The sequence below is a fragment of the Aphelocoma coerulescens genome, chromosome 15, assembly GCF_041296385.1.
Source record: "Aphelocoma coerulescens isolate FSJ_1873_10779 chromosome 15, UR_Acoe_1.0, whole genome shotgun sequence".
Classification (NCBI taxonomy): Eukaryota; Metazoa; Chordata; class Aves; order Passeriformes; family Corvidae; genus Aphelocoma; species Aphelocoma coerulescens.
The window spans coordinates 2,649,969-2,677,965 of record NC_091029.1 but is presented as its reverse complement, the minus strand read 5'-3'; the positions used below and the strand labels follow the sequence as shown (position 1 = coordinate 2,677,965).

The window sequence follows — 27,997 nt, the reverse complement described above, 5'->3', positions numbered from 1 at the left end:
AGGCTTCCTTTATGACAGCTATTCTGGCCCTATAATCACATCACTGGTGGCTAAACATCTTGAACAAGGACAGAATTTGAAACACACAATATGATTAAAACCTACATTATCGCTGATGTAATATCCCAGAGCCTATTATTGTACTTGGGCAGGAGGACAGAATCTAATTAAACATTTATTAAATATTAAAATACAAACCAAAGTATCAATGTTGGACAGTAATGCAACAATATGTCAACTGGCAAATATGTATTTTTCACCAAGAAAAACCCATTTACGTTCACAAATACATGAAATGTACACGAACAGAACACTGGCACGAAACCCAGTCTGACACATGGAACCAGTAACTTCAGGTAAGGAGTTCCAGTCCTGGAGTGTCAGCTGGAGTCGAGTTGTTCACTGGGAGACAAGGGAGGCTGCTGTCAGGTGAATCCTGGTACTCACAGTATCAAAACACCCCTCACTGTGACTGCTGGGAGACATCAGATGAATTGGAGCAGGATTTTCCTGCCCCAGCCAGCCATAGTGCAAGTACTGCTCACAGTTCTGTCACAATGAAAAATATCCATTAAAGGTTTAAATTAAAAGGATTTACCACAGAACAGCAGTTCTCTTCAACACAGGTAACTCATGTTGCTTTTTGTATTAAAGTCCAAAATCTCCTCTTGGCTAATATTTACATCACACCATAAATATTTATAAAATGGTGGAGGAAAACCAAGTGCAAAAGGGTAACACTTTAATTTTCTGAAAACAAGCTGCCTTTTAGTTTCTTATTATAAATTGAATATCGCTATTTAAAAATAATTAATATTTCTAAAAATATTACAATACAGGATAAACATTGATTTCTCAGGTGTAACAAAAATAAGTTTAAAATAGAGGTGGCTGTTTGAAGTACAAAATATTGCTGTTTGTAAAGGGTAACACGGTTGCAAAACTACTTTTCAGGGTTTATAAAAATACAAAACAATTTGCATTTACTGAGTGCATCCTTATATATTAGTGCAGAAAAAAAGTATATTTGCAGTCAAGAGAGAATTGTCAAAGATTCGCAGAGGTTCTTAAAACATGAAATCTTTTCAGAGTCATTCGTATTAACCCCAAATCTCTATTAATTCTTTCCAAACGATCTTCCAGGGCTTCCTAAAAGAACAGTTAAAAGAACAAAAAAGCATTAGTAATATATCATAAAAACCAATGATCCTTCTAAAATTAGGAAACTGCTATCATTCCTATATTCCTGGTATCCTTTTTGAGGCCTTGGGAGCATTCTGTTATCACCCAAAAACCAGAGCCAGACCTACAAACCTGTCATGTTATTTTTATGTATTTGTTGGCTTTTTTATCATGTGACTTATGAAACTCCATGAGAGAAATCTGCCAAGAATTAGGACTGATAATTAGGGAGGCACATTTAGGAAAGAGCTGATCACTGCAGCGAGTGGCAGTATTGATTTACTGGAATGCACTTTTAATTTCAAATTGCTAAATTGGTAACACGCCCTGGGATTACAATTTAGGAAATGCTGAAGTTAAGGCTTTGTGGAGAGCTCTAAAACACAACTTTCAGACACTTGTTTTTATTAAGAGTCTGCAGAGTTTTCCACAGAAAGCACTTCCCTGTATTCCACCTAAACTACTTATCTTCTTACTTTCTTCTTTATACTTTCAAGGAGACAAAACCCAACCAAACAAAAACTAAACTTTTCAATTTCTCCTACAGCACAACATCCTCTCTACAGCTTCAGGGATCTACTTCATAGCCACTGCATTTTGTTAATGCATTGCCTTTATCTACCTCTCAGTGTTAGCACAAGAACAGACTCTTCTTGCAGTAATTTGGCAATGTGCATCCCATGTACAAAAAATAAAAGATATAAACAATATAAAACCGTAACATAAAAATCAAAAACTATGTAATAATCCCCACAGTAATCACACTTACAACCCAGAGGATCCTCCTTCTACATTATGTATTCTCAAATTGGGGAAGAACAAAAGAGAACAGTAGTACAGAGAAGCTTTTTCACCTGATTTAGTCTCGCTTGCAAGGTCATTCTTCCACCAGAACAAGGGATTCGGCTCAGTGCAGCCTCAATCTAATAACAGAAAACACTTCAGCTGTAAATTAGTTTCAAGAACCAATATGAGCCTTCCTAACTCCTCTTACAGAAAGAGAGGTGAGGTGTATGAATTACAGATACATGGAGAATTTTGTTCTTTAACACCGTAATACTCTGCTAACCCCCACCCACACTGTGTTTGTGTTACAGTGACTCTCCTGTAATGAATTCAGGGACAGGGAAGGACTGCAAGTAGAGCAGGGAAGGATAATGGCACATTCCTGATGCGACACTGAAGTTGGGCATGAATTTCAGCCATGCATTGCATGGATAAATGGCTCCATCCCTCACCTCTCATACAACAATTATGATTTCTCACAACTTGAAAACAAAAATAATCTTTGCCTGTTGCTTTTCGTGAGTCAGCTCATCAAAAAGCCTCTCTGTTTCAGCCAGAGTTGTAATCCTTGCTGTGTATTTGAAGTCTTCTTCACAAGGTGACTGCACTGCCTCATATCTCTGGCTCCTCTCATCCCAAGCTGCCGCTTTCTTCATTCCATTACTGACGGATTCGGCACAGGAGCTGTGTCTGACACCTGAGTGCTGCCTTCCTGTCAACAGAACAGGAGTCTTTTTATTTGTTTTGTTATTATCTGGGAAATTGTTACACAGGACAGAAAAAGAAGCTAATGACAGCACAAGCAGTGTGGTTTTGGCAGTGCACGAACCGAGGAGAGGGACAAGCAAAGCCTCAGTCACTTGCCTTAAACAGCTTCCCAAAAGAATGTAAAACATTTGTATGGGTCATCTTTCAAGTGATCTTTGAAACACAGCATATTTTTTGGTTAACAAACAGATTCCCGTGTTGTACTAATTAGGAATTACTTTTACTGGTACATTTCTAAATATCAACAAGCTGACTGGTTGTCATGCAAACACCAGTCTAAATAAGAGCATCAATAAAACCAAAAAGCAGAACATTGTGACAAGGATTACCAAAGTGAGAAAAGATCAATCATTTCCAAAAATCTGAAACAACTGGTTTTATTACAGTTACTCTTTGCTGTCTGTAATGCAATGTTTAGCAAGAGAATTTTATTAGTATGACTCAGTATGTACATCTTAATATAGACCCCACTAAGATATGCAGTGTACAACTGAGTTAAGCACAGGGAAATATATTGCCGTTCTTTCTCAATTTAATTATTTATCTTGTTCTGCTGTGTTTGTGCACACACACATATACATAAAGACAAAATACTGTAGGAACAGGATTTCTCTGTCTACAGGAATAAGCCAAGATTTAGAGGATTTTTAAAAGCTGGACTTCACAGAGTAAAGAGTCAGCTTTCCAGTCAAGCAGCTGCCAGCACTGTGGAAAGAATCGTGGTACAAAAATAAAGAACGGTTTCCCTCCACTTTGACAGATTACCTTCTACATCATCTAGTGAGTGAAACTGGAGCCTTTTCCTTGGATTGTTGTGCTGTAAAGTAGAAGTAGGACCAGTTTCCAGGTCATCTAGAAGTATATCAAATCTACAGAGCAGGAAGCACACAGCAATTACTGGTTAGAAACCATGTATCACGCAATACATTATTTTCTACTTTTACACCTTTTGGTTGAATAAACAATTTTTTTTTTAGAAGAAGCCTGTAAGTCTTATAAATCCTGTTCAATCGTTCTAGATTTTCCTTGCCAGATTTTAAAAAATACAGCTTAGCTTTATATTCAGAAATCTTCACAACCCATTTTTGAGGACATCTAATGAACAAGAAACAGCAGCATTAAGCCTGTATAAAAATCCTGCTGCTCTAGTAATGATCAGAACACAACTGTATTCACCAGACTCGTACCTTGTCACTGTGTTTTCATTTCTGCTAAGCAAATGGCTAAATCCAGGAGAGAGGTTTTCTTTTGGAGATCGTTTTGGGCTGTATGTCACAGACACTGGTGCCAACATTATCTCTCTTCTTGCTGCAAAAGACAAAGTATGTTTATCTACCTTAAACTCCCCAGTGCAGTACCTCCCACTCATGTGCTTACAGCTTAAAAGAATGCTCCTCAAAGCTGTCTACATGTTTAACTAAATTAGATGAGAAGAGCTTCACAACATGGAAAAATGAAAATAAACTCAGAACTCTCACAAAATAAACTCAAAACTCAGACATGGGTTTTTTTCAGACTGTCGGAACAATGCAGAAATCCTGTCTCTATTTTTCCATCTTCTAGAGCAGCCTTTCATGATTTGATTCTACTGTTTGAGTAATACAAAGCAGAGCTGAGAAAAGCACTGACTGGGAGTGCTGGATTTCCTGTTTGCAGGAGGAAGGGACGATGACCTCTGGCCACAGGGGGAGCTGAACCGCTTGGGTCTGTGCTGGTCTTTCCCTTTCTCTGGAGATCGGTTTGCAACCAAAGAAGGTTCTACAAACCCAACAGTCTGACGTCGAGTTGATGGCTCTAATTAAAAGAAAAGAAGTTGTTATATTAATCAATTATTTTCAACACAAGAACTCACAAATATTGCCCCGAACTCAGCTTTTTCTCCCTCACATCAATGTATTTGTGCTGTTTAGCTCAAGTCTCTCTTCCTACTCCTGGATCAGACAGTTTAACTCATGAAAAAGGATCTTTGCAGTGTGTGAGGGAGAAATGATGCTGAGTAATACTGCTTAATAGAGAAACAGTAGAAATCAGGCCAAAAGTGTCTTTTGGGAAAGGTTGGAGGACCTGCCTCAGGCCCAGAATATAAGCTTTTAAGAAAGACTCAATGTTTTCTCTAAATCAGTGTTGTTACAACAGCTCAGTGCACTCCCACTTCCTTAATACCATTCCCATACACCACCACGGAAACTAAAATGGATGTACAGCAGCCAGAGCTTTGTTAGGACTCCAGTAACATGTTTATAAAGACTGAGATATTCTTAGAAAAGGGGACATTAACTAGTCTCCAGCTTGAGACCTAACAACAACCTCTGCATTCCCCCTATTCTAAACAAATCACTTAGATATCTAACTTTGAATTTTCTTAGGAGAACCCCACAAATTTGCATGCTAAAACTGTTTTTATTCCATCACTGAAGCCTGATGGACTTGAATGCTGAGAATACCAAAGCCAGAAGACATGCAAACAAAGAAAAGCCAGTAAAGACATGTTCAGGAATACAAAAATAAGAGTTACTAGCTGGTGCATCTTCTTTTTCTGTCTGTGTACCCCAATCTTTAAATACTTTTCCTTCTTCAAGTTCTTTAAAGGCTTTTATAATTGGTGCTTCTGACATCTCGTTTTCTTTCTTTTCTATTGTGTTTGTTGAAGAATCTTCTTGTGAGGAGTCTTTTTCAGGAGGAGAATGGTGCCTTAAAGAATGTGAGGTGGTGGAAGGAAAAAAAAGAAGATCAAGGTTTTTGTTATTACATATACCCAAACATGAACAGAATAAACAAAAACATGAAGACATTTAGTTTAAGATTTTCAGTAAGGATGCTTTTGATGTCAGCCAAGAACCCCAGAGGGTTGTGTTAGAGTCAATTCAGGAATCTAAAGTCGAACAGTGTGAGTTTAATTTGGTGGCTCAACCTGTTCTCAGAACTATGTCCTGACAGAGGCTTTAGAAACTTCTAAATAAGAAGACAAACTCCCAAGTTACACCTGAAGCCTCCCACTGGTGGAAAGCAGAAGCCAAGTGCCACAGCTCACAGTACAAGAGAGCACACGGTGCCCAAACCCAGAGCAGGTTTGGACACAAACACCGAGAGCAGCACAAGAGGCAGGGCAGGATTTCTGCTCCTTCACAGAATGTGCTGAAGGCTGCTCCTGTTTGAGTCACAGCAGGTGAGGGAATGAAGATTTTAAGGAATTTTAAGGAATTTTATAGCACCTACAGCATTGACAAATTTTTGGAAAACTCTATTTAAGAGGTACAAAATCTAGAAACATGAATCCAGTCAATTCTGGATAAAATTTTTGTAAGTGTTCTACTTTATTACTTTTTAGAAGTGTTCCACTTTCCATCATGGTGGGCACTGAAGGAAACCAACTCACCTAGAAGGAATATAGGTTTCTTCCAACCTGTTGTCTTTGGGGCTTTCCTGGCCCTCCAAAGGCTGCCCAGTGAAAATGGAATATTCAGCTCCTGGTATCAACCACTTTCTCCTGCTGACATCAGGAGTTCCCAACTTGCTGTGGGAATAAAAAGCTTCAAAATTATGAAAAGCTTTGGAGTTTGGTTTTTTTTTGTTTGTTTCTGCTTTGTTTTTTAAGAAAAATCTGCAATTTATTCCAGTAAACAGAAACAAATATACAATAAACTTGTAAATACTGTGGAAAAAATAACTGCTTTTTAAAACATGCTTGTAAAGCAAAAATAAAATATTTGGGAAAAAAATCATATGTTGAGGTTTCAGTCTAAATTACACAATATGCTCAGAATGCAGAGCTCCACAAAGATCTTCCTGTAATTTAATGCTGCTTACTCAGCCCTAGGTTTGGGTTGCAAGTAGATCTCAACTAATTAAATGAAAACATTTGGTGGAGATTACTGCAGTAGTTCAGAGCATCTGATCTCAGCTTTCCTTTGGACAACAATTATTAGAAAAATAAAAAAGAAAAGAAAAAACCAGCATTGATGACCCGAGAGTGATAAATACTAACTAACAAGCATCAATTAGTATAATTATTATCTTGAACTATCAAAAGAAAAATGTGATTTCTATACACAGGAAAGAAGATAATTAGGAAAAAAGGATCTTGTTTACCCAAGCTATGACCTATAGGCACTATTCTGTAAATCTGTCCTGCTGGGCATTCAATTGGAATGAGGCTTTCCTTGAGCCTCTGAGATCAGTTAGGGACAGATTAACTTCTAAATCCATCTTGGCTCTTGGGTCCCCCTCCCTGATGAACATGGTCTTCCTTTTTCTGTTCATTGTTGAGGGGTCTGGTTCATAAATATTAAAAGAGCTTTAAGCAGAAATCTGTCCCTCTAATATTTTAATACATAAATTATTTCCGTCTTTGTAATCATCAATATTTAAATCTCCCCAAAATACTCCTGTTCAATACATCCAAATGGACATCCCCAAATCACATGAATTGTCATTTTGGGCTCCACAGCATCAGTGCTGAGATGGGAAAGACACTGGACAAGCCATAACTGAGTAATAAAAATCAAAGGGGGAAAAAGCTTTCCAGGCCTTTAAAACGTAAAAAAGTCCCTCCAACAACAAACAAACAAAACCAGAGCACAGATCAACTTGAATTTCTTTAACATAAATTCCCAATTCAAACCAGAGTATTCATTCTAACTGAACTTCCACTCTCAGGACACCTGTACAGACTTTATTTAGAACCATACCAAGCAGCAATCAGCCTTTCACACCAATGACACACAAAGAAAACCTCCAATGCCTAATCAGACTATCAGATTGTATTCCCAAGATCTTTGTGGAGTACAGAAATTCAGCTGAGCAGTTGGGACCTAGCAAACACTCATTTGGGAAGGGACAGTCTGCCAAGTCAGAGATACATTATCCACAGTATTTGTTTGGGTTTAATAATTTCTTGGCACATCAAATCTCTGGATTACATCACATGTGTTTAATCCAGTTTAGCCCATGGAGTGACCTCATGTTGATCCATTTTTAGCCAAACATGTTAAAAGCTGTTCCAAAATACATTGTTTTCATGTTTGAATATTCACTTACTTGGCACAAGAGGTTCTTACACGATTTTCACTTATATGGCGAAGTTTCAGTGTATTTTCATGCTCCACCTGCTTGAGCTGAGCTTCAAGTTTTAAAATTGTCCTAAAAAAGATGCATTATGAGATGATGTAAATGGCATAAAAGAAACATCATATTTCTTAAGAGTTTGCTCATTTTTATTCAGATATTCTGGATGAAGCAGGAGAACAAGAGCAATTGCTGTGTTTCTGTTTGTCTAAATATGGATATAAATATGTATTTGAATTTGAAGTTAAATAAATCACGTAATCTGGCCAGAAAGACAGGACCAGGAGATACTGCTGTGGAGGCAGAGGGAGTAGAAAATAATGCATATCCTAAATTAATGAGATTTTTAGTCTGTACAAGCAACAAAGCAACATGAAATTCTTCATAAAATGTAATTAAACTTGCAAGATCTACAACCCTCACACTCTAGGAGAAGTTGTTTAGGCCACAGGTTGTATTTCATATTGTTAAAACAATAATAAGTTTCACAGTTACCTTTTCAAATCAGAAATCTCTGTGTTTGCATCAAGCAATTTGTTTTCAGTTGTATTTAACGTATCCTACAAGGACACAAAGAAAAATGTAAAAAACCCAGAAACTCCAGAAGTGCATTAAATAAAGCCCAAGTAACTCCACATCAGTCTTGAAAACAAATACATTAAATACATCTTCCTATTCAAAGGGTCCATTAATTTCTTTGGCTTTGACTTTGCAGTATTTTTGCTGTCTGTGACTGGAAAATAATAGATTCCAGTTTCCTTCCTTTTGCCTCCAGGACTCTGAACAAGGAAGTTATCAGTACAGATAAATATGGATCTTTCTCTTTGAGCTTTTTCAAAATATTTAAGTTAATTCAGCTAATTCTGTGGCACATTATCACAAAGTTTGCATGTTTGGGTTTTTAATTAACCAGTGTGTGCCTACCTTTACTCTTTCATGTTCTTTTCCAAGGGATTCGTATTCACCTAAAAGCTAAAACAAAATAAAAGAACACACAAACCCACAGTGAGACCACAGCCAATTAACAGTTTTGTTGGCTGCTGTAAAATCATCTCAACAGCTTGTCTAACACATGCAGAAGCACTACAGGGGATACAAAATGTACTTTAATAGTATTTGTTAAGCTCTTCTTATCATCCTTTAATTGGAACAAAAAGTTATAGACAGGACAAGAGGAGACAGCTACTTAAAGAATGTATTTCTAATTTTCAAATTATTTGTCTCTAAAGAAACGGAATGAATGAACCAGTAACATTCCTCAGTGACTTTAAAAGTGACTTTGTCTTTAGAAATTTCAATTGTAAAAAAGAAGTTAAAGTATGAAGTAGCTTTTCCAGCCAATACCCACTCTGCCAATCCATTTAAGCATTCCATAAAGCTCTTCCTGAAGAATCAGAGGAACAATTCCTTTGATTCAGTCTAAAATTATACACAATGAACAGTTTTAGCAAGTTGGGATGAGGTATGAAAAGTTTAGTCCATCTGCAACAAGCTTAAGAGAGGAAAATTACTTTCCAAAATAATTTCATGTAATATCTTCAAAAATAAAATTAACTAAGAGCACTTAGAGTAATGGAATTGCTGAGACAGACTTTAGCAAGGGTTACCACGTCGAGTGCACACCTGCTGCCTTCAATAACTGGTTTTAAGTATCTTTTAGGTCCATAGTGCCCCCCAACACCCAGCCTAGTAAGGAGTCAGCTGAGTCATTTCTGTTTCCTTAGTTGAGCATTAAGACTTTCCAGTGGTAAACTCAGAGTATTTTTCACACCCAGGACTTGCTGTCGTGCCCCTGGCCAACACCATCGTCCATTTTCTTACTCACATTTTGAAACATTTTGTTTTCTTCCTGGAGCCTTGTGTTTTTATTGTCAGATAACTTGTAAGCCTTCTCAAAGGCCTCCTCCAGCTCCTTAAGCCTCGATTTCAGGCGGCTGATGGTGTTGTCCTTCTCCTTGTGGGTTGTGCGCATTTCCTCGAGCCGCTCCTGCAGCACTTTGGAAGTGTTGCTGATGGCGTAGAAACGCTCCCTCCAATCTGCCTGGAGGACAGAAAACATTCTTTAAGACCTTTAAAACATTCTTATTCCCTGGCAGATTGTTTATTTCAGTTCAAAGAATAATCTAAAGTCATCTGCACAGAAAGCAAGGGCAGACCTGTATATAAACTAGACAAGATTTTTGCTCATTTCTTTGACTTAGAAAGAATGAAAATAAAGACTAAACCCTCCAAAAATGTATGAATTTTATAGGATTTAAAATATCTAGAGGTGAGGCCTCCAATCCATCTGACTGACTTACTTTCCAGTATAGAAAAATGTCTAAAGAAGGTCAAATTAGTCTCTGCAGGTGTCTAACTTTGATGACAAAGTGTCCAACTTTCATGACAGTGTCATTTTTGACTAATAAATGCAGCTATGCATTAATTTATGCACAAGCAAACAGGTCTGGCCTAGCTAGAAAAGCTGCAAATACACCCAGAGAGAGTACTTTTGCCCCAGCATAGGTGAGATTTCTTTTATCACAGCTCTAATAAGAAAATAATTAAAACAAAATAAATAAAGAATATTTAAAGAGAAAGGTGATGAACACATCACAGTATGTCACTCTTAGACTTTGTTTGATCCCTGCTAACATGGAAAAAAGTTCATGAGCAAAATTCATGATGATTCAAGTAGGGAATCCTAAGAAACTCAGGAAAGTCACTGTGTAACATGTGGGCTGATGTTATACATTAAGGGAAAGGTTGAAATGCTAAAAATAAAGAAAGTATGGAAACACTGATCAGCTTATTAATGAAAAAGTTCCTTCTTTAACCCTTTTACTTAAAAAGCAACTTGAATTAAGAACACTTACCACTTGCTTTTCTAGCACATTATTCTTATTTTCGAGGGTTTTTATACGAGCACTTGCTTCATTCAGAGCTGCATCTAACTGGTCACACCTATTTATAACACATAGATTAAACAAATCTCTTGAAATCTTCAAATAATAAATCTACATTCTACAGCCTTTTTTCCTTCCCCAAGCATCCCCATGAATTTTGGTGCCCAGCCTGTGATCTCCTCCCACGATTTTCAGCCACTGCAGTGTCTCTGCTCAGAAAAGCTGTGGTGCCCTGGGGGGTGAGCAGGAAACTGGGAACACACCCATTTTGTGAAGTATTCAGCTGTCTAAATTTGCAGTATGTATTTTGACTGGCAATAATTCCACAGAAATCACATTAATATTCTCTGTATAGCAAACATCCAAGCTGTAGCTAATGGAATACACAGCAGGGGCACACAGACTCCAGGGTAAAGCCACCAATGAATTCAGGACTGGTCCTGTGTCTCCTGTGGTTCTGACATGGAAGGTACAGAAGGGTGATGTTCACCAGCACGACAGGAAAGCACAGTCTTCCAACACAGATCATTTCATTACAAATTGCTCAGGAGTACCTCTGCCTGCCAGCCATTCCTGAGGAAAGCTTGTACTGGCTCCAGCAAAATTCAGGTCAAACAAGAACTCTGGTCCAAACACCACATTTGCTGTCTAACAATAGTGAACTGATCTTCACAGAAGCATGGAACAGTTTGAGTTGGAAGGGACTTTAAAGCTCATCCAGTTCCAACCCCTCTGCCATGGGCAGGGACATCTTCCACAAGAGGAGGTTGCTCAGGGCCCTGTCCAACCCCTTAACCAGAGATGGGGCAGCCACAACTTAGCAACTGCATTAAATAATGCCAAATTTATATTTCACAGGGAAATATTAGTATCATAAATACATGAAATCTTCAGAATTGAAGAGCGACATAAACTTTTCAAGATACTCCAAACAAGGATATTCAGTCTTAAAAAGTAAAGAGCACCACGTAAAGAGAAAGACAAGAAGGACAAAGAGCACCTGTCAGCAAGACTTTGATTGATTTTCTTCAGGTCCTCAGATGAAGCAGTTCTATGGCTTGACTCCAGCTGCTGTTTTAAGCTCTGTATCTCAGAGTCATAGTAAGCTCGTAGATCAGCGATGTGCCGAGCGTGTTTTTCCCTCAGGTTCTGCCTAATCCTATTTTCAATATAAGAATTTTTAAAAATTCCAGCCATCCACATGACCATACACTGCTGGATTCATTGGCACATAACGAACTCAGCATATAAATGTCTCTTACAAAACTCTACTTGCATTCAGGCTAAAGCAAAAACAGCTTTGTCATCTAAGGCAGAGAGATATTATGATTATCATACACAAATAATATATACAAACACAATACAAAGCTTTACTTTTTTACAAGCCCTCATACATGCAACTTATGCCCTGTGTGTTTTTCCATGTGCAAATCATGAGAGCTTCAACAGCAAATGGAGGATATTTATTTTTCCTAAGTACATTAATTCTGTGCTTCTCCCACCATTTGATGCCAAAGAGGAAAACATAACTCCCCCAGAACTTTGAAATTCTCTGCCTAAATGAATTCCCTCACACAGCCTTTGAGGGAAGGATGTCTTTTTATTTTTATGTATAAAGAGACATGACCAAGAGAACTCACATATTTTGTTTAGTTTACTACTGTTGTTTCATTTGTTTCATGAAAGTACCAGCTCTGTGACTTGTAAAAAAAGAAAAAATTACTTACTTTGACATTACCACAGGATCTTCAACAGATGCCACTGAAAGGCTGTAATCTGGCAAACTGTTGTCAGCACACTGAGTAACAGAAGATGGAGTTAGAGTCAGTGTTTCTTCCTCCTCAGTGTTGACTAAATTATCCTTGTCAGCATCCCTGTATGCCACTGGGAAGGGAGAGCTGGCCCTGTTTTCAGTTTGGAAGGGGTGATTTCTCCACAGGTCCAAGCGCACAGCTCTGCTGCTGGCAGGGTGTGTTGGAGAATCATCTAACTGAGATGAATTACTTGTCTGTGAGAAAGAGTCTGTGTCACAATGACTTGGAAATCCGGGCTCTGCCATAGAGTCTGGAGAAAAGGGAGTAGAGTCTTCAGGAATATTGAAAAAACAGCGTCCCTGGTTCTGCTGACCTGGTTTCATATGCAGGGTTGGGTCCAACGTCAAGATCTAGGAAATAAGTCACAATGCTAAAAAAATTGTGATTTAACTCCATTTACAGGAACAAAATTTATCTAAAGGCATCAGTAAACCATATAACATACTGCAATATTATACTGAATATTATTAAAATCATTTGGTAGTGACAAATAAAATGAAGGCATCTGTAACACTGAAATGACAATACACATTCCCAACAACTGCAACTTAAGTTTCTAAGTTTCCATTAATAAAGGACATACCCAACATCTGCAGCTTCCTAGAAAACCTCTGAAATTTCAGTTATGCAAACTGAAGGACTAAGATGTCTGTTTCTGTGTTGAAACAAAAACTTTGCAGGGTTACAAAAGCACTTCATCAATTATCTAAATGATACAGTCACACAGCAGCCATCATTTCTGGGTTATGTACAGGACTGAGAGCTGTATAAAAAACCAGATACGATAAAGAATCATTTCCACAACCTGTGCCTGCTCTGTTTCACGGGTGGAATGAACTTGTCTTGTGGGAAGCACTAGGAAAACCCTGCTCCTGCCACTGCAGTTCCGCGTGCAGCTCACCAGCTGCAGCCTCAGCAGCAGCACATCCGTCCCTGCGGCATCCTCAAGGTTGTGCAGCAAAGGTGCTTCTCTGCCCAGGCTGTTCTTAGAGGTTCTTTCAAGCTGGATCCTTTCCCAAGCTTCATCCCTCAGCTGCTAAAACTGCTGTTCCAGCGTAACACTGGAGGTGGCAGCAGGGGCCAAGCCATGTGAAACCAGCCCAACATATCCTCAAGTGAGATGCGAAGTAAAGAAATTGGTGTTACCTCTGGTGGGTGACTTGACTGGGAGGAAGGCATAAAACTCTGGTCTGGCATCTGCTTGTTTTCCCTTTGTCTTTTATGATAAATATCCTTCAGTGATGACAACTTCCTTTCATCAGCAGAAGACAACTTCAACAGGCAAAATCGCTACATTACTTTTTCTGAACACAATCCTCCACTCCCAAGAGAGATAAGCAAGTTCTGGGGTGAGTTTAGCTAATAAAGCAGTTCAGAACAGGCAGCTTTATTCAATGCACCCAGCTTACAAAAGGGTCTTTAACAAGGCACATACACCTTTAACATATTAGTCACTTTTCATCTCCTATACACATTTTCTTTTGAATGACAAAAGAAGGTCAGTAAATTCCAAGTGAGGTTAGTGGGGTACAGGAATAATGAAGAGCCAGGGTATGAGAGACTGAGACAGCAAAAGAGCTCTCACAGAGAATGTAACTTCTGGAGGGCTGGTTCTTTCCATCACAGGCAAAAAGCAAAGATGACAAGAAACTATATGACAACTTTTAAACATGTACAAAGTTTACCTGAACTGGTGATACTTTTGTGGAGGAAACATCAGGACACTCACTTCTGAAATTCTCTGGTAAAGTGTGATACATCTCCTTTTCATCTAACTTCCAGTATGAAAGTCCTGATAAGAAAAAAAAAACCAAAATAAAATTAAAATTACAAATTTCAAGCTCACAGCTATAGAACAAGAATCCAAAATCCATTAGTAAAATGTTATTTTGTCAGTAACAAGAATGCTGTATTAGTTATTTGCATCCACTGCTTAAGGATGTCATTAGAGTATTTGTTACCAGGCCAGGACTTACAAGAATCTCAGTGCAAAGCACAGGCAACATAATCAGTCTCACATCACACAGCACCAGCAACAAAAGCTATAAATCAGTTAAAACACACAGATTTGGTGTTCAAGGGGCAAATCCTCATTTACCGCCAACTTGTATTTCTAATGATTCCAGTATAGCACTTAAAACTGGTACCACCCAAGGAACAACCCCAGATGCTACAAACTCTTCAATTTGTGCAGCACTCTGTAGCATGCAAAAAGACAAACTACCAGGACTAAGAGGGATGGCACAAGAGGAACAGACACAGCCTCAATCCCACTTCAATTTCTTATATGTGTCCCTCTCTCAGTGGCTTGTGAAGAAGCAATAATTATACACAGTTTGCAGGGCTGCATCTCTGTGCCCCTGTTTGTTACTGAAATGAATCCACCCTGTTATGATCAAAATATGTGAATTAGTTTTCTGGCTTTGATTAAAAAAACCACAAAACCCAACACTCCCAAACCCGTGCAAACCCACCAACAGCCACCCCTCATATACACCCCCAAAACAACAGAGCCAAACCTTACCAAAACACAGAAAAAGCAACCCTCCCCCCAAAATTAAAGAATCACCACATTACACACTGCATTATTTTGTTCTTGTCACGCAGTTATTGCATCATGCCCTTGGCTTACATGAATTCTGCCTCTATTACCACGAACTCCTGTAATTACCACACCATTGATGCTAATATTTGATACCCTACCACGACAGTAACAGTAATTCCATTATGAAACAGTTTTATACACCAGGTTCAGCTTTGAAATGCTGAGAAATTTGGAAAAAAAAAAAACCCAACTGCTGCATGTCCTACATCTGCCAGCAGTGATACACAAGAGGTGCCATCAGTTTGAAAACAGGAGCAAGAAGCAGAATTAATGCCACAGCAAAGCTTGTCAGTGCTTAAATCCTCCTCACTTCCCTGAAATTATTGGAGATGCATTCCAGTAAGAGTTTTAAAAATGAGAATTCAAAAGAAAGGAAATTTAGGTACAAGAAATTAACTATACCTGAAGCTTCTGACACTATGGAATTTGGACTTTCCTTCGGCTGATTGAGGTAAAAAGTGTATGGTGGCAAAGCAGCATCAGTAAGGTTTGTCTAAAATTACAATGGAAAAACAAGTTCAGAAGGAAAATCACAAGGCAAAGGAAAAAAAAGCAAGGGTATAATCTTTAAAATCACATGTAAATGTTCTTAGTCTTTTAAGCAAAGAGATTAAATACAATTATACAGCATGATCCAAACCTACAGAACTTATATTGAGGGTAATCATAGCCAAAAGTGGGACTAAGCTAAGGCACATAATTAAACTGGTATTTCCTAAGATGTGCCTGTGCTTTTGTCCTGAGCAAAGTGGTTAATGCCTTAACACACAAAGAATCCCACGTGCCAGAAGAGGCATCACCAGCTGAAATCAAAGATCCTTCAAAAATTACAGGGCACAATAAATTACCATGACCTGAAGCCTCAGCTGAGAATGTGGTCGTTATCTCTACAAGGAAAGAACCTGTGCCACTTAGGGACGTGTTAAGACAAAAATTAGGCAATGAACAAAGTAAGATAAAATAGCTATGTGCCTAAATATGGAATGATCCAAGAAGTAAACTTTGCCCACATGAACTTTAAATATGTGAATGGGAGCCCAAATGCTTAAAATATGAAAGTATATGCCGAATGAGAACATGCTGTAACTCTGAAAAAATACCAGTTACAAGAATAGCATTAGAAAAACATAATGAAATAAAGAGACTTACGTTCTCAAGTGGTAATCTCTTAACTCTCTCATTTTCTTGCATAGAGCTCACACACTCTTCATCTGCAGTTACTCTTTTTGGTTGGGTTTGTTTCAACTTTTGTGCCCATGATGTTAGAGATTTACTAGATGGTAAGAAACACACACATACACCTTAAAGTATTTCCCCCAAACACATCTACAACAGCTAAACACTTGAGATGCAGATCTGCATCATTCAGAAACATCAGGCTAAATAAATATATTTATCTGCCAAGCAGCAGAACATCAAGAGGTTCCATTCAACTTAAGACAGGTTCCTGGTGACCACCAGCTTTTACTGAATGGGAACTGTCTATAATAAATTAACACATTTGGGAAGTTTACCACTTACCTGGTTTTTTTCCCACGCTGATCTTCATCGGCTTTATATTCAAATTCAGCGGGAAAAACTAAAATGTCATTCCTTCCTGATGAACAGTTTTGCTCTGGTTTTTTTGCTAACAGTTCTCTTTCACTCTGAGCGCTGTCCACACCTGCACCCCTGTGCTCCATGCAGTCTGTGGCCCGGCTGCCGCTGGGCTGGCCAGGGCTCAGCTCCGAGGTGGACAGGGTGCCGTAGCCGCTGTTCATGGAGGCCTCGCTGCCCACGCATTCCTGCTGCACATCAGAGGCCTCTGGCTGCTTCTCCCCTTCGCTGGATCTCAGCTGGCTGGCAATGCTCTCCTGCTCCTCAAACGCCTCCGAGCGCATCCCCATTGGGCTCGGGAGGGATGAAAAGGTGTCCGTGAGCTGGGCAGGCAAACCCTGGCTCCTGCTGGCGCCCTGAGTGCTGCTCTGCAACCTCACCAGCTGCTTTATCTCATCCTGAATCAGCTGCACAGAGGAAAAGGCACAATTCCCATGAGGTCCTGCCACAAATCACATTCCTATTTTGATGCATCTTCGATTCATGTTATTAGTGGGAGATTTAGAGTACTTATTCCATGTAACTCCAAGTTTTCATGTGCAGACATCTCATGCATAAAGTAGATAAATACATACTGTGCATAACAGTAAAATGTCCATGGGAACAATCCTTAATTCCATGCAGTGAATTACGAGTCTCAGTAGTCATTTATTCATGTAAAAAACATGCATGAATGTATTCACTAATTGCCCTCAGAACTACAGTTACCTACCAACCAGCTAAAGAAATACCAGCTATCCAGGTGTTTGGCTAAATTTAGGTCTGAAACACTTTTTCACTTGGATATACATTTTTAAAGATTGCAAGGATGCTTTAATGTAAGTATTAACCATTACTCTATTATGAGAATAGGAATAATGTACCTCTGCAAGATTATTTGCATAAAACTCGACTTTAAAAAACCCAATTTAGATATTAAGCTATCAGGTTCATATGGTACAAAGTTCTACCTTTTGATTGTTTTGGTGTCTGATGGAGTGGAGCAAACCTATAACTGGATCACCAGATTTAACAGGTCACTTACTCCTTTGTCTACAATGTCTAAAAAGAGTTATTTCTGTATATCAGGTAAGTAATTTTCTTTTAAGTTCTAAGTTTTACAGTTGTGCACTGGCAATACTGAAACAGCTCTGAGAAATAATTCATGCTTTTGCCAAGGGCTGTGAAGAGATTTCACATTTGTGCCCGTGGCCAGCACCTCTGCAGAGTTCAACTGAGATTACTGAACTGCAGGAGCACACAACTCCTGCACGACAAGACAGAGCACAGAATTGTTTCCAAGAACGTATTTCAAATTAATTCCCTCAGGAAAGAAAGAAGAAAAAAACTTGCAATAATTTTGAGGACATGGAACTCATGTTTTTTCACAGAACTATACATTACTCATATGTGAATAGCGACTGGAAAGCACAAATTGAACAAAAACGATTTATTCTCTTAAAGTAAGAAATAAAAAAGAAGGCTTAATTTCAGAGGAACCTACATGTAATACTAGTCAGGATCAAGCCTCAGATTTTTTATTAACTTGCCATAGAACTAACAATTGAATTCCAGCTCAGTCCTTCTATGCCAAAAATAACAAACAAAAAACTTGGGATTAAGTTTCCTTCCACTACAAAGTTTTGTGTTCTGCTATTGATTTCAATCATGACTGCAGCAATCGTTTGTATTTTAATTCTGTGATCCAACTCTGTCAGGAAGGTAAGGAAGGGAGAACAGAAGGGAAAGAACAGAACTGGAGTGGGGGAAAGAAGATCAGATTCACTACTGAAATTTAATCTTTGTCATTAATACCCTGTGCAGGAAAAGAGAAAGGCTCCTATTCCAATTAAATTGCATTTTTACTTCTTTTTGCATAGTCACAAATAATTCCAAGAGATGAAAGAAAATGGGAAAAATAAGAAGTGCTTTCTACAAGTTTGGGATTGTAATTTTGTTTTTAAATTCTCTTTGATAAAGTCTGATCTTGGGATGATCCACAGCTAGTGACAGCTTCTCCCTGGCACACTTGTCTTCTGTTGCATAGATCACATAAGCCAAGGGCTGACCCCACTGATTCCAAAAGGAACTCAAGGTCGTTTGATCCCTATTTCCATATGGATGAAGATTTTTATAAGCACAATTGGTCCTGAAACCCAGCACAGAGGAAACCTGATCTCAGAATCATGTCAGTGCTGATGCAACATCTTGCTATTCTACCACAAATAGTAGATTATTACTATTTTTGTGTCTTTTTATTACTCTCACTAGAATGTGTTTCAGTGTTTTCACTAGGTCACTGGCACACCAGTGTAAGTTTGGAATAGCTCCATTTATTTTATTTAATGCATTCACACAACTCAGTTACAGCTGTTGATTTTGCATTTAGTGTGGCAATCCATGCAGTTAGTAAGTCCCTGCTGACACCACACCCTCAGCTCTTCCAGAGGTAGCCTTTCCTATTAAAAAAAGACAAAAACCAGCAAAGCCAACACAATGGATTAGTAAAGACTATGATCAGCAACAAGTGAATCAAACCACTACAGTAAGAGGAAGGAAATACAAGGGTAAGGAAACACTGGTGGGACGAAAAGAACAAGATGGGAGGGAGGGGGGGAAGTTGGGGAGGTGAGGCAGAGAAACAGGAGATAGGATAAAAGGACAGTACCTCTTGTTAATTCAGTTCAGGAACTGTTGATTACTACTAGTGTGGAGGGCATCAGGAAAGGGAAGGGAAAAACAGCAACCAAAATGATGAGGATATTAAGCATTATATATTTATAGTATTACTGTCTGTTATATATACATATACATTTCTTCTGTTCTAATGGATAAATGTAGTCCAGCAAAAATATGAACCTTCACATGGGTTATTTTTCATTCTTAGAAAGGAGACTGTTCAACTGAAGGTGAAAGAAATGTTCAGCTATTACAGTGATGGCTTTCCTATATGCTGTCTGGATGAGGAGATGAGAGGTTGTATAATACTTTTAATGAAAAGAAAGCTATATTTTCTCAAAATTAGAAATTATACAGTCTAACAGTTAATAAAAACCACCTTGTACCTATAAAATCCTATTACCATGTGAACATTCTGAACCAAAAGTTTGTGAAAACGACACAATTGAAAACAAATAATCCACAAATCACTTCTGAAATGGTTCCTACCAGTTACTTTGTTAATTAGCCAAGGCTGTCTCAAATATGCATCCTTTAAACAGCACTCCAGTCATCCACTTCCATTAACTGCCTCTCTGCATTGTTTTGGAGGAATGTGGGGTTGGAGGGGAGAAAAAAAACATTCAGCCTTATCTACCTCCATGAACAGTCATTACTTACTTGGATTTGTTGGTGGAACTGCTCTTGCTGGGCAACTATTTGTTCCTGACATTGTTTTTCTACCAGTCTCAATAGCTGTAGCCACCTTGTCTGTTAAATCACAAAGTAAAACAATTAAAGCACAGCCATATTGCATCTCTTATCTTTTTCTCTGGCTACAAATAGTTTTGCAATCCTATACTTGGGTGTTGACACAATACAAAGTTGAATAACAGCATTGTGGTTGCCCACCCCACAGTACATCCAGCCCCCACCATGCCAATCAATAGAAACTAAAAGTAGGAACAGCTGCCAGCAAAGAACAGTGAAATTCTGGAAAGGTTGATTCCAGTTCCATTAATTACAGGCAAATCTAAAATTGAGAATTAAACACCCCTCTGTCCATTCTCTTCAGTAAGAAAGTCTTTCCCTCAGCAATCCAGCTGAAGGCCATGATGCATAATTTCGCAGTGGAAACCAAAAGATAACTTCAAAAAAATCAAATGTACAGCACTCCTGAAACGTGGCAAAATCTGATGTTTAAAAACTAATTTATGCTAATGTTTATGGAGCCTGGTGCTTGAAGCACAGGACACGGGACACAGACATCAATATTCTGTTCCTGGAGGTGTTAAAGAGAACCCAAATTAAGCATCTGTCAACACACACTTGGATGGATCCCAGCCAGAAAGCTCAAACATTCTGCAGGAACAAGCCCATGGTATGGAAAACTGATATTCCTTATGATGACTAAAAATAATGGTAAAATGTGAAACACAAAAGGACAAGAAACATTCAAAAGAGTGCTTGGGAGAATTAGTTCATTGAAACTACATCATTATTTTTGCGTTGGTTTAAATCTGGAAACAAACTAATCACCTACACATCTTTACAAATGGAAACAGAACCCGTTTCAGAAAAAAAACCTTCTAATTTCTAGGATCATTTCAGACCAGTTCAATGTGCTACAATTTTAATGGTTTAAATTCTTCAGTTCAAAAACCTGCTATCTTTAAGTATTGTAACTTTGGGGAAAAATATTCAGATCCATATTATAAAACACCAAGATATAAAGATAAAATATTGTAAAACACTAAGATAAAATTGCAGTAAAATCCAGCCAGGTGATTAGTTCCCTTACTGTAAAAGGCTCTGTCCCATCATGAAGAATAAACACATATGCAGGTCTTTCTCCTGAAGTATCATTAGATTCATCTTCCAAAATGCAAAGCAAATACATTAATACCAGCTTTTTAAAATAAACCTTAACATCAAATACCTCACAATTCCTCACAATGTCAGCATGTCCAATGTTCTGGATATCTTGCATAAAGGAGGCAAGCAGCTCAACAGAATCAGGCTTTAATGAGGACCTGGTATTCCCTGAGTAACCAGAAACTCCATTGGGATTGGATGAAGGACTTCTGGTGAAACATGAGGAAAAACAATTATTTATTGTGTCAGGTGTGCAACACAGTGGCCAAAACAATACACTGCATAGGCTAGACTGCCAGAAGAGAATTATACACTCAATTTACACTGGAACTCTCATCATGTTGAAATAAAAATTTCACCTTAATATAAATATTACTGTGAAGGCATGCTAACTAAGCAAAACCAAAAGAATAACAAAAATATTTGCTAGTGTTTCCTTTGGCACATTACCTGTTACAATTCAAGTTACACACAGAGCTGTGGGTGTTTCTGCCATCAGAGTCTGCAGAACACGAAGGGGTTCCTTGTACAGAATTCACCACATCGCAGTTTTCCATATCTTAGTCCCAAGTATGACATCACCCTGAAAACAGAGAGGAATAAGCATCACTCTTTCTTTAAAAGAACATTTGACTTTATTGTGTGAAGGAATAGAATTGGAATCGAAGAGACAGTTGTTTCAGCCAAACCACCCCACAAGCAAGTGCAAATATTCCAAAACCAGGCTCCCTCTTCTCCCGTGCTACCCCTGCAAACAGGAGCTGCTCAGTCAGCCTCGTGCCTGCTGGGCCTCCCACAAGCCAGAGAGGTTCCTAACTGGGCATCACACATCTAACACCGGGCTGTAAAGGATGTCAGAATGCAAAACATCCCAGGTAACACCACGCTGCTTGGGTGGGACTGGTGGTTTTTTTAAAATCTGGGGCTCCACAGACCACCTGTAAGGTGTGAAATCTCCTATTATCAATGTATTGAAATGTCACTGAGGATCTGAACCTTCACTGGAAGAAACACACTCGCCAAAAATAATAAAATTGAGACCAGCTGAGTTAGACTGGGGTCGAGCAATTCTGCCACTTCTGTGGGTTAATATCTGGCTTATTTTTTTCACAGATCACTTGTTTCATTGTTAATATGTAACATTAATTCAGAAAGCTTTGAAATTGTTTTGAGCTACATTTCTGACCAATTAATAAAACAACAACAACAAAAAAGGAGTCAAATGGGAATCCCACAGTGGTTAAAACCAGCAGGTGGTTAACTGAAAGCATCATAAATAAATAAATACACAATACTTGGGCCATAGTTTTACAGCCTTCAAAGCAGACTGGCTGTAGAGAGACTAAAATATTCTTCCAGTTTGCATACTTTCACTAAGAAAACCCTTGAAGTATATTAATTATTCAGTTCTTACACAGGTCTTATTTCAGCATGTTCTACACCCTGGTGAATTCAGCCTGTGTTCTAACACTGAAGAAAAACCTTATGATCATTTCAGGGATGGAGAGCAAAAAGAGACATTAAGAAATCTTGGTAGTCTGATAATGCCAAGAATAACTTCCTGCTGCCTTAAAGAAGCACAACACCTCCAAAGCGCAACCATTCCTCTTTACAGTGCTTACAAAGAACTGCTGATGCGTTTTACAGATTCAAGCTTTTATTATTTGCAAGTACAAAGAGATGTATCTCTAACAGAAGTGTAAAATATTTTCACCAGGAGGAAACTAATGAACAACTGCCCTATTTTTCCCTGTTTTACTGGAGCCTGCTTGGCTTTAGCAGGAATGTTTTTCGGGTACTCACTCACTACCTCCTCTGGGTAGGGCTGAAAATGCCAGAACTGGAAGGAAGTTATCACAGACACACATATCCCTCTGGCAGAGCTTCTTGGATAAAGAAAAGAAGAAAAAGACGGCTTTTTTCTTTTTCTAGTGGTCAGAAGTCAGCAAAACTGGGAGGTTATCAGGCCGCTAAGCTGACATCTAAAGCCGAGGCTGGGATTGTCACTGGAGCTGCTGGATGGGGGCTGCATCAGTCACCCCCGTCTCCCCAGGATGGAATCATGGGTGGCCTATCTCAGCAGCACAGCAATGGGTGGGACTTAGCTGTGACACAGGCTCGTTTCATAACCTCATTAGAAGTCTGTTCTCAATAAAAAGAAAATATTAGTGAGCTGTAACTGTGCTGCGGGAGCACTGTCATCCATCGATCCCACAGCACAGCACGGTCCTTATACGGACACGTCGCTGCAGAAAGGGGCACGGTTGCAAAAAAACAAGCTGCGAGGTGTTTTAACTCAAAAATAGCGGCGCTGACTTCGATGCAAACGCCGGCGCCAGCGCAGACACAGAACCCGTGAGGTTCTGCATCGCTTCCTGAGCCAGACCCGATTCCTTCCGATCCCTCGCAGATCCCTAAGCGGTGACAGGGCACCTCGGCGCTCCCGCCGCCGCCAGGCCCCCATCTCCCCACGGACTTCGAGGGACCCGCAGAAAGCACAACGAGCCCCGCGGCTGCAGCGCCCCAGGGTGTCCTCAGGAGCCGCCCGGGCCCCAAGGGCTCAGCCCTCGCAGGGATCCCTCTCGCCACGTCTGCGCCCTCGCGGCCGCCTCCCGTCAGTCCGTGACCCCCTCCCCGGTTCCGTGTGTGTCCCGTCCGCTCACAAGTGCCCCGCTCCCGCCCGCTGTCCCCCGGGCCCCCTCACATGTCACCCCTCACTCGGCGCGGCCCCTCCACGGTCCCGTCCCTTCACCAGCGCCCCCCCCGCGGCTCCGCCCCCCCGCCCCGCTCAGGCCAAGCCCCGCCCCCCCGCTCTCATTGGGTGCCACCCCTCGCGCTCCGCGATGTTGACAGCGCCGCCACCTCGGATTGGCTGCACCGCCCGTCACTCTGCGGGGAAAGGGGCGGCGCACCGGGGGCGGCCTCGCGGCTCCGGGACCCGGCGCGGGGACCCGGCCAAGCGCAGCGGCGCCGCCCCCGGGCCCGCTCGGTTCATACCCGCATCGCTGGGAACCCACGGCGCCCGGCAGCCGCCTTCTCCCGCGGCCGTGAGGCGACGAACAGGCGCGGCCCTGCGCCGCCCGCCCGGCGATTGGCGGCCGAGAGTTTCGAACGCGGGGACGGGGGTAGAGGGCGCTCCGCACTGAGCCCGGCCCGGTGATTGGCCGCCTCGAGCGCGCGCCAGCCCGCGCCTCCCGCGCTGATTCGCTGCGCGGCAAAGCCCGCGCGCCGCCGCCAGGGGATTGGCGCGCGCCGCCGCGCCGGTCCCCGAGAAAGCCGATTGGAGGGCGAGCACAGTCCCCGCCCCCCTCGCGCAGCGATTGGCTGCCCCACGTGCCAATCATCCCGGCAGCACCGCCCTGCCCCACGGCGAGCGCGTGCGCGGCGCGGGAGGGCCGGCGGAGGTGAGCGGGGCCCGCGGGGGCGAGCGGGGCTCGAGCGGGGCTCGAGCGGGGCTCGGCCGGTCCGGCGGGGGCCGGGCCTCGGCTCTCGGCTCTCGGCTCTCGGCTTCCCCCGGGCCGCCCCGCCCCGCCGGGAGCCGCTCTCCGAGCCTAACTCCAGCCCGCAGGGCTGCTGGCAGCCGCGGGGCGGCCGCGGCCGGGCGCTGCGCTGAAGGAAATTGAGTAAATTCTCGAGTATCTTCTGTGTTTACTCCTGCTTTAGAGTTGTAGTGTCAAACAGCAGGAGTAGGCTGAGAGGGATCATAATTTTTTAAATCTTATCAAGAGTTTGCAGTCCTGGTTTCAAAACGAGCTCCTGTAAGGGGTTGGAGCCGTAGGAAACCTGCTAAATAAAGGCTCGCTCAGAACTAGGCAGAAGCGCTGCTCGTTTTTCTGCATGTATTCTTTATTTAAAAACGTTACTAACTTCTGTCGTGGCCGCCAATAAAAGTTTTCTTTTAATTATTTTTTCATTTCAACAGTTAAGTTCAAATTTTCTGTTTATTGCCACGTGGCACTTCTTCACACACTGAAGTATTTTCGTCTGAGTCAATAATATTTCAAGCATAACAGCCTGTACTGTTTTAATTGCTTACCCAATGCTTTGTTGAAGACTAACACTTGACAGCAACAGGACCTGACATTCCTCATTATCCATGGGGAAAATGCACACTTCCAGGCATACCTTTGTGCCTTTGTTAATAATCTTAATACCTTAACCTTGGGAAAATAAATAGATCTGAATATTGAAATACTGCTCAATATGTGCAGCTAAAGTAGCTCATCTTAAAACAAGGATTCTCATGGTAAACTCCACTCTCCAATGCCGTTCCAGGTTTCATTCCAGAGAAGCTGTGTTGTCATTTCCGTATGAATGTTCCAAGTTTATTTCATTTTGCATTCTTACTGAGAGAGGTGCGAACACCATCATGGACACGGTGGATTTTGAGGAAGCAGCAGCTCTCTCTGCCCAGCGTTCCCTTGCTTCAGGCAGCAAGAAAGAACTCATTGAATCTCCTTGAACTAACTGAGGCAGAATTAGAAGAACAGTTTGTAAGAGGTGATGGTCCAGGAGGTCAAGCCACAAATAAGACAAACAACTGTGTTGTCCTGAAGCATATTCCATCTGGGATTGTAGTGAAGGTAATTGTGTTTTATTTTATTGAGTCACAAATTGCATCATGACTTCCAAGTCTCCTTTCAGAGTAAAGCATAATCACAATGCAGATGGCATGGAGGAAAAGTTTATATATATATAGTAAAGAATCTCAGCAAGAAGCAGTTTTGGCTGTCAGCAGATAAATAAACTTGGGGTCAGAGCTGCTTTTCCTGGCTCTGCCACCCAGTTACTGTTTTGTAGTTTTCAGTTAAATCAATCTTCCTTGTAGCTGCTGTTTGGTGGCAGCTGTCACATTCCTGTCCCTCATGTGAGTTAGAATCTCTTCCTTAGCAAGTTGATCACACTCATCTGCAGATCCTTTTTAAGCATTTATCTCACCTACTTCTTGTGGATTAATACCTTGAAATTAATCTTTGCTTCCTGTCACAAGGGGAAGACACAGTTAAGTTAAACTCAAGCAGCTTTCCAAGGTAATATGGGAAGCATTAAAGATTAATGCAAAACCCAGCCTGATGAGTTACAGTAGCAAATAATTATTAAACTACATCATCTGGATATAAAAGTTGCAGCTGTTATTGGTGCGAGGATGCTCTTGGCTTGGAGAGGAGGGGATTTTCTTTACTGTAATGGTAGGGATATATAGAAAGGGAAAGCAGAAGGATAAACAGGTTAAAGTTTCAGTAAAAATGTCCTTTGTATTTCTTCAGTGTCATCAGACAAGATCAGTGGAGAAGAACCGAAAGATTGCCAGAGAAATCCTGCGGGAAAAAGTTGACCTTTTCTACAAAGGTGAAGACAGTGATGTTTTTAAAGAGAAGAAAGCATCAGAGAAGCAAAAGCAGGAGAAAAAAAGAAGAGCAAAGGAAAACCTAGAAAGGAAAAAGCTTTTTAAAGAGATGCAACAATTGGATAAGGAATAAACATGTGAAATACTGACTTGCCCTAGGTAGGGTAAGAAAATTGTTTGTCATTAGACCTAAACAGAGTTTTCCAACTAACAAATGATGTAGGGCTTCATAAGCACAGCTGAAACCACGGGTGGTGACCTGCTGTTCCTGTAAAGCTGAGGAGATAAAAGCACTCATGTATTCCTGCTTCTCCTTGCCATCATCTCATTAATCACATTTAGCAATCAGTTTTTCTGCCAGGTTCAGAAGATAAAACAATCTTAAAATGTTAAATTTAAGATCTTAAATGTTAAAGAGGAACTATAAGCTTTCCACCGTTGTTAACAGAGACCAAAAAAAATCAATAATTTCCTTCTGTCCAGATGACACTTTGGGCTGCTTTGTAGGAGCTCCAGCACACGAGAACAGCACTAAAAGGTTCTCACTTCCCATCCTTCCTTACTCATGCAATGCCTTCAGTGACATAACTCCTTTATAGAGGTTTGGATACTGGTTGTGATGGTGTGAACTGAGCTGCTGATGGAAGAGACACCAGTCACTGGTTCAGATCTGTCAGCTGAACAATTGCTCTGTCCTACTCAGCTCTGAATAAAGTTTAACCAGCAGCTTTCCAGATCTTACCTGGAGTGGTGCTGAGCACTGGAACACAGGGAGGGCCCTCCAGCAAGTGAGGGATGGTCACTCATGGCCCTCCAGTTCTGAGGTAGAATTGAGTCATTGCAGATAAAGAATGACCTGTGTTGGAAGCTGCCTCCCAAGACAACAGAGTCCAATTCATCCAAGCTGTGAATTAATTAATTAGAGTTGTTTATCTTGTTTATGCTGTGCTGCAGTTAAGCTTGGCCATGTTGGTACCTCCACTCATTTTGTCACTTTCCCATTTAATAAAAACAAATGCAGCTGCGTTTCCTTTGTCACCATTACTCTGAAGCCACTCCTGAAGTACATTTTTCCTGGTTTTATCCTGTTAACAACTCCAACTGCTTAACCAGAACTTCTCTTTCATTTTTGGACAGCACCCTCACCAGCTGCCACCAGGTTTTGGCCTTCAACAGACCCAAAGCCAGAGTATGGATTTTGAAGGCAACAGAGACTTCTAGAACTTCACCTCCTTCTCCCAGAGACCAACTGCACCCTGTGCCATGGGTGGAATGCTCCAGCAATCTGCAGGCCTCTTCCCTTGTCCTTTCCTGAACTCCTGCATGAAGGTTGAATTTTTATCTGTTGCCAGTTCTTGCTCCTGGAGTATGAATCTGATTAAAGTGACTGTACATAGTTTTAATACAAACTGTTAATGAAAATAAGCTTTATTACGTC

The 27,997-nt window shown here is 40.7% G+C and overlaps 2 protein-coding genes across 7 annotated transcripts; one reads left to right on the top strand and one right to left on the bottom strand.

The window, feature by feature from the left end:
• Window positions 1–162: 162 nt before the first annotated feature.
• On the bottom strand, window positions 163–24,489 carry MPHOSPH9 (M-phase phosphoprotein 9). Of its 4 annotated transcripts, none has more exons than XM_069030757.1 (24): window positions 24,210–24,489; window positions 21,663–21,795; window positions 21,277–21,421; window positions 20,019–20,108; window positions 16,626–17,107; window positions 16,254–16,377; window positions 15,507–15,597; window positions 14,185–14,291; window positions 13,646–13,771; window positions 12,413–12,849; window positions 11,686–11,844; window positions 10,656–10,743; window positions 9,626–9,841; window positions 8,725–8,772; window positions 8,296–8,360; window positions 7,774–7,875; window positions 6,113–6,250; window positions 5,252–5,427; window positions 4,366–4,530; window positions 3,924–4,044; window positions 3,502–3,605; window positions 2,475–2,680; window positions 2,037–2,105; window positions 163–1,149 (listed from the first exon to the last, which is right to left on the bottom strand). In XM_069030757.1, the coding sequence occupies exons 2-24, from the start codon at window positions 21,767–21,769 to the stop codon at window positions 1,048–1,050; spliced, it is 3,468 nt and encodes a 1,155-aa protein (XP_068886858.1). In that variant the 5' UTR covers window positions 21,770–21,795; window positions 24,210–24,489; the 3' UTR covers window positions 163–1,047. The 4 variants fall into 4 exon arrangements, with proteins under 4 accessions (XP_068886858.1, XP_068886859.1, XP_068886861.1 ...); XM_069030758.1 differs by lacking the exon at window positions 24,210–24,489 and adding an exon at window positions 23,917–23,970; XM_069030760.1 differs by lacking the exons at window positions 21,277–21,421; window positions 21,663–21,795; window positions 24,210–24,489 and adding an exon at window positions 19,348–19,380 and having other exon boundaries at window positions 20,019–20,107.
• A 47-nt stretch (window positions 24,490–24,536) lies between these two features.
• On the top strand, window positions 24,537–27,878 carry MTRFR (mitochondrial translation release factor in rescue). Of its 3 annotated transcripts, none has more exons than XM_069030966.1 (4): window positions 24,537–24,616; window positions 25,488–25,795; window positions 26,480–26,718; window positions 27,697–27,878. In XM_069030966.1, the coding sequence occupies exons 2-3, from the start codon at window positions 25,523–25,525 to the stop codon at window positions 26,690–26,692; spliced, it is 486 nt and encodes a 161-aa protein (XP_068887067.1). In that variant the 5' UTR covers window positions 24,537–24,616; window positions 25,488–25,522; the 3' UTR covers window positions 26,693–26,718; window positions 27,697–27,878. The 3 variants fall into 3 exon arrangements, with proteins under 3 accessions (XP_068887067.1, XP_068887070.1, XP_068887068.1); XM_069030969.1 differs by having other exon boundaries at window positions 26,480–26,723; XM_069030967.1 differs by lacking the exon at window positions 24,537–24,616 and adding an exon at window positions 24,750–24,835.
• Window positions 27,879–27,997: the final 119 nt, after the last annotated feature.

Coding starts and splice junctions, on each gene's coding strand:
- MPHOSPH9 (XM_069030757.1), bottom strand. CDS start 21,769: ATGGAAAACTGCGATGTGGTGAATTCTGTACAAGGAACCCCTTCGTGT. Junction 20,109..21,276: donor ACATTGTGAGGAATTGTGAG/GTATTTGATGTT, acceptor GTGATTTAACAG/ACAAGGTGGCTACAGCTATT. Junction 4,531..5,251: donor AAAAGAAGATGCACCAGCTA/GTAACTCTTATT, acceptor TCTTTTAATTAG/AGCCATCAACTCGACGTCAG.
- MTRFR (XM_069030966.1), top strand. CDS start 25,523: ATGAATGTTCCAAGTTTATTTCATTTTGCATTCTTACTGAGAGAGGTG. Junction 25,796..26,479: donor CATCTGGGATTGTAGTGAAG/GTAATTGTGTTT, acceptor GTATTTCTTCAG/TGTCATCAGACAAGATCAGT.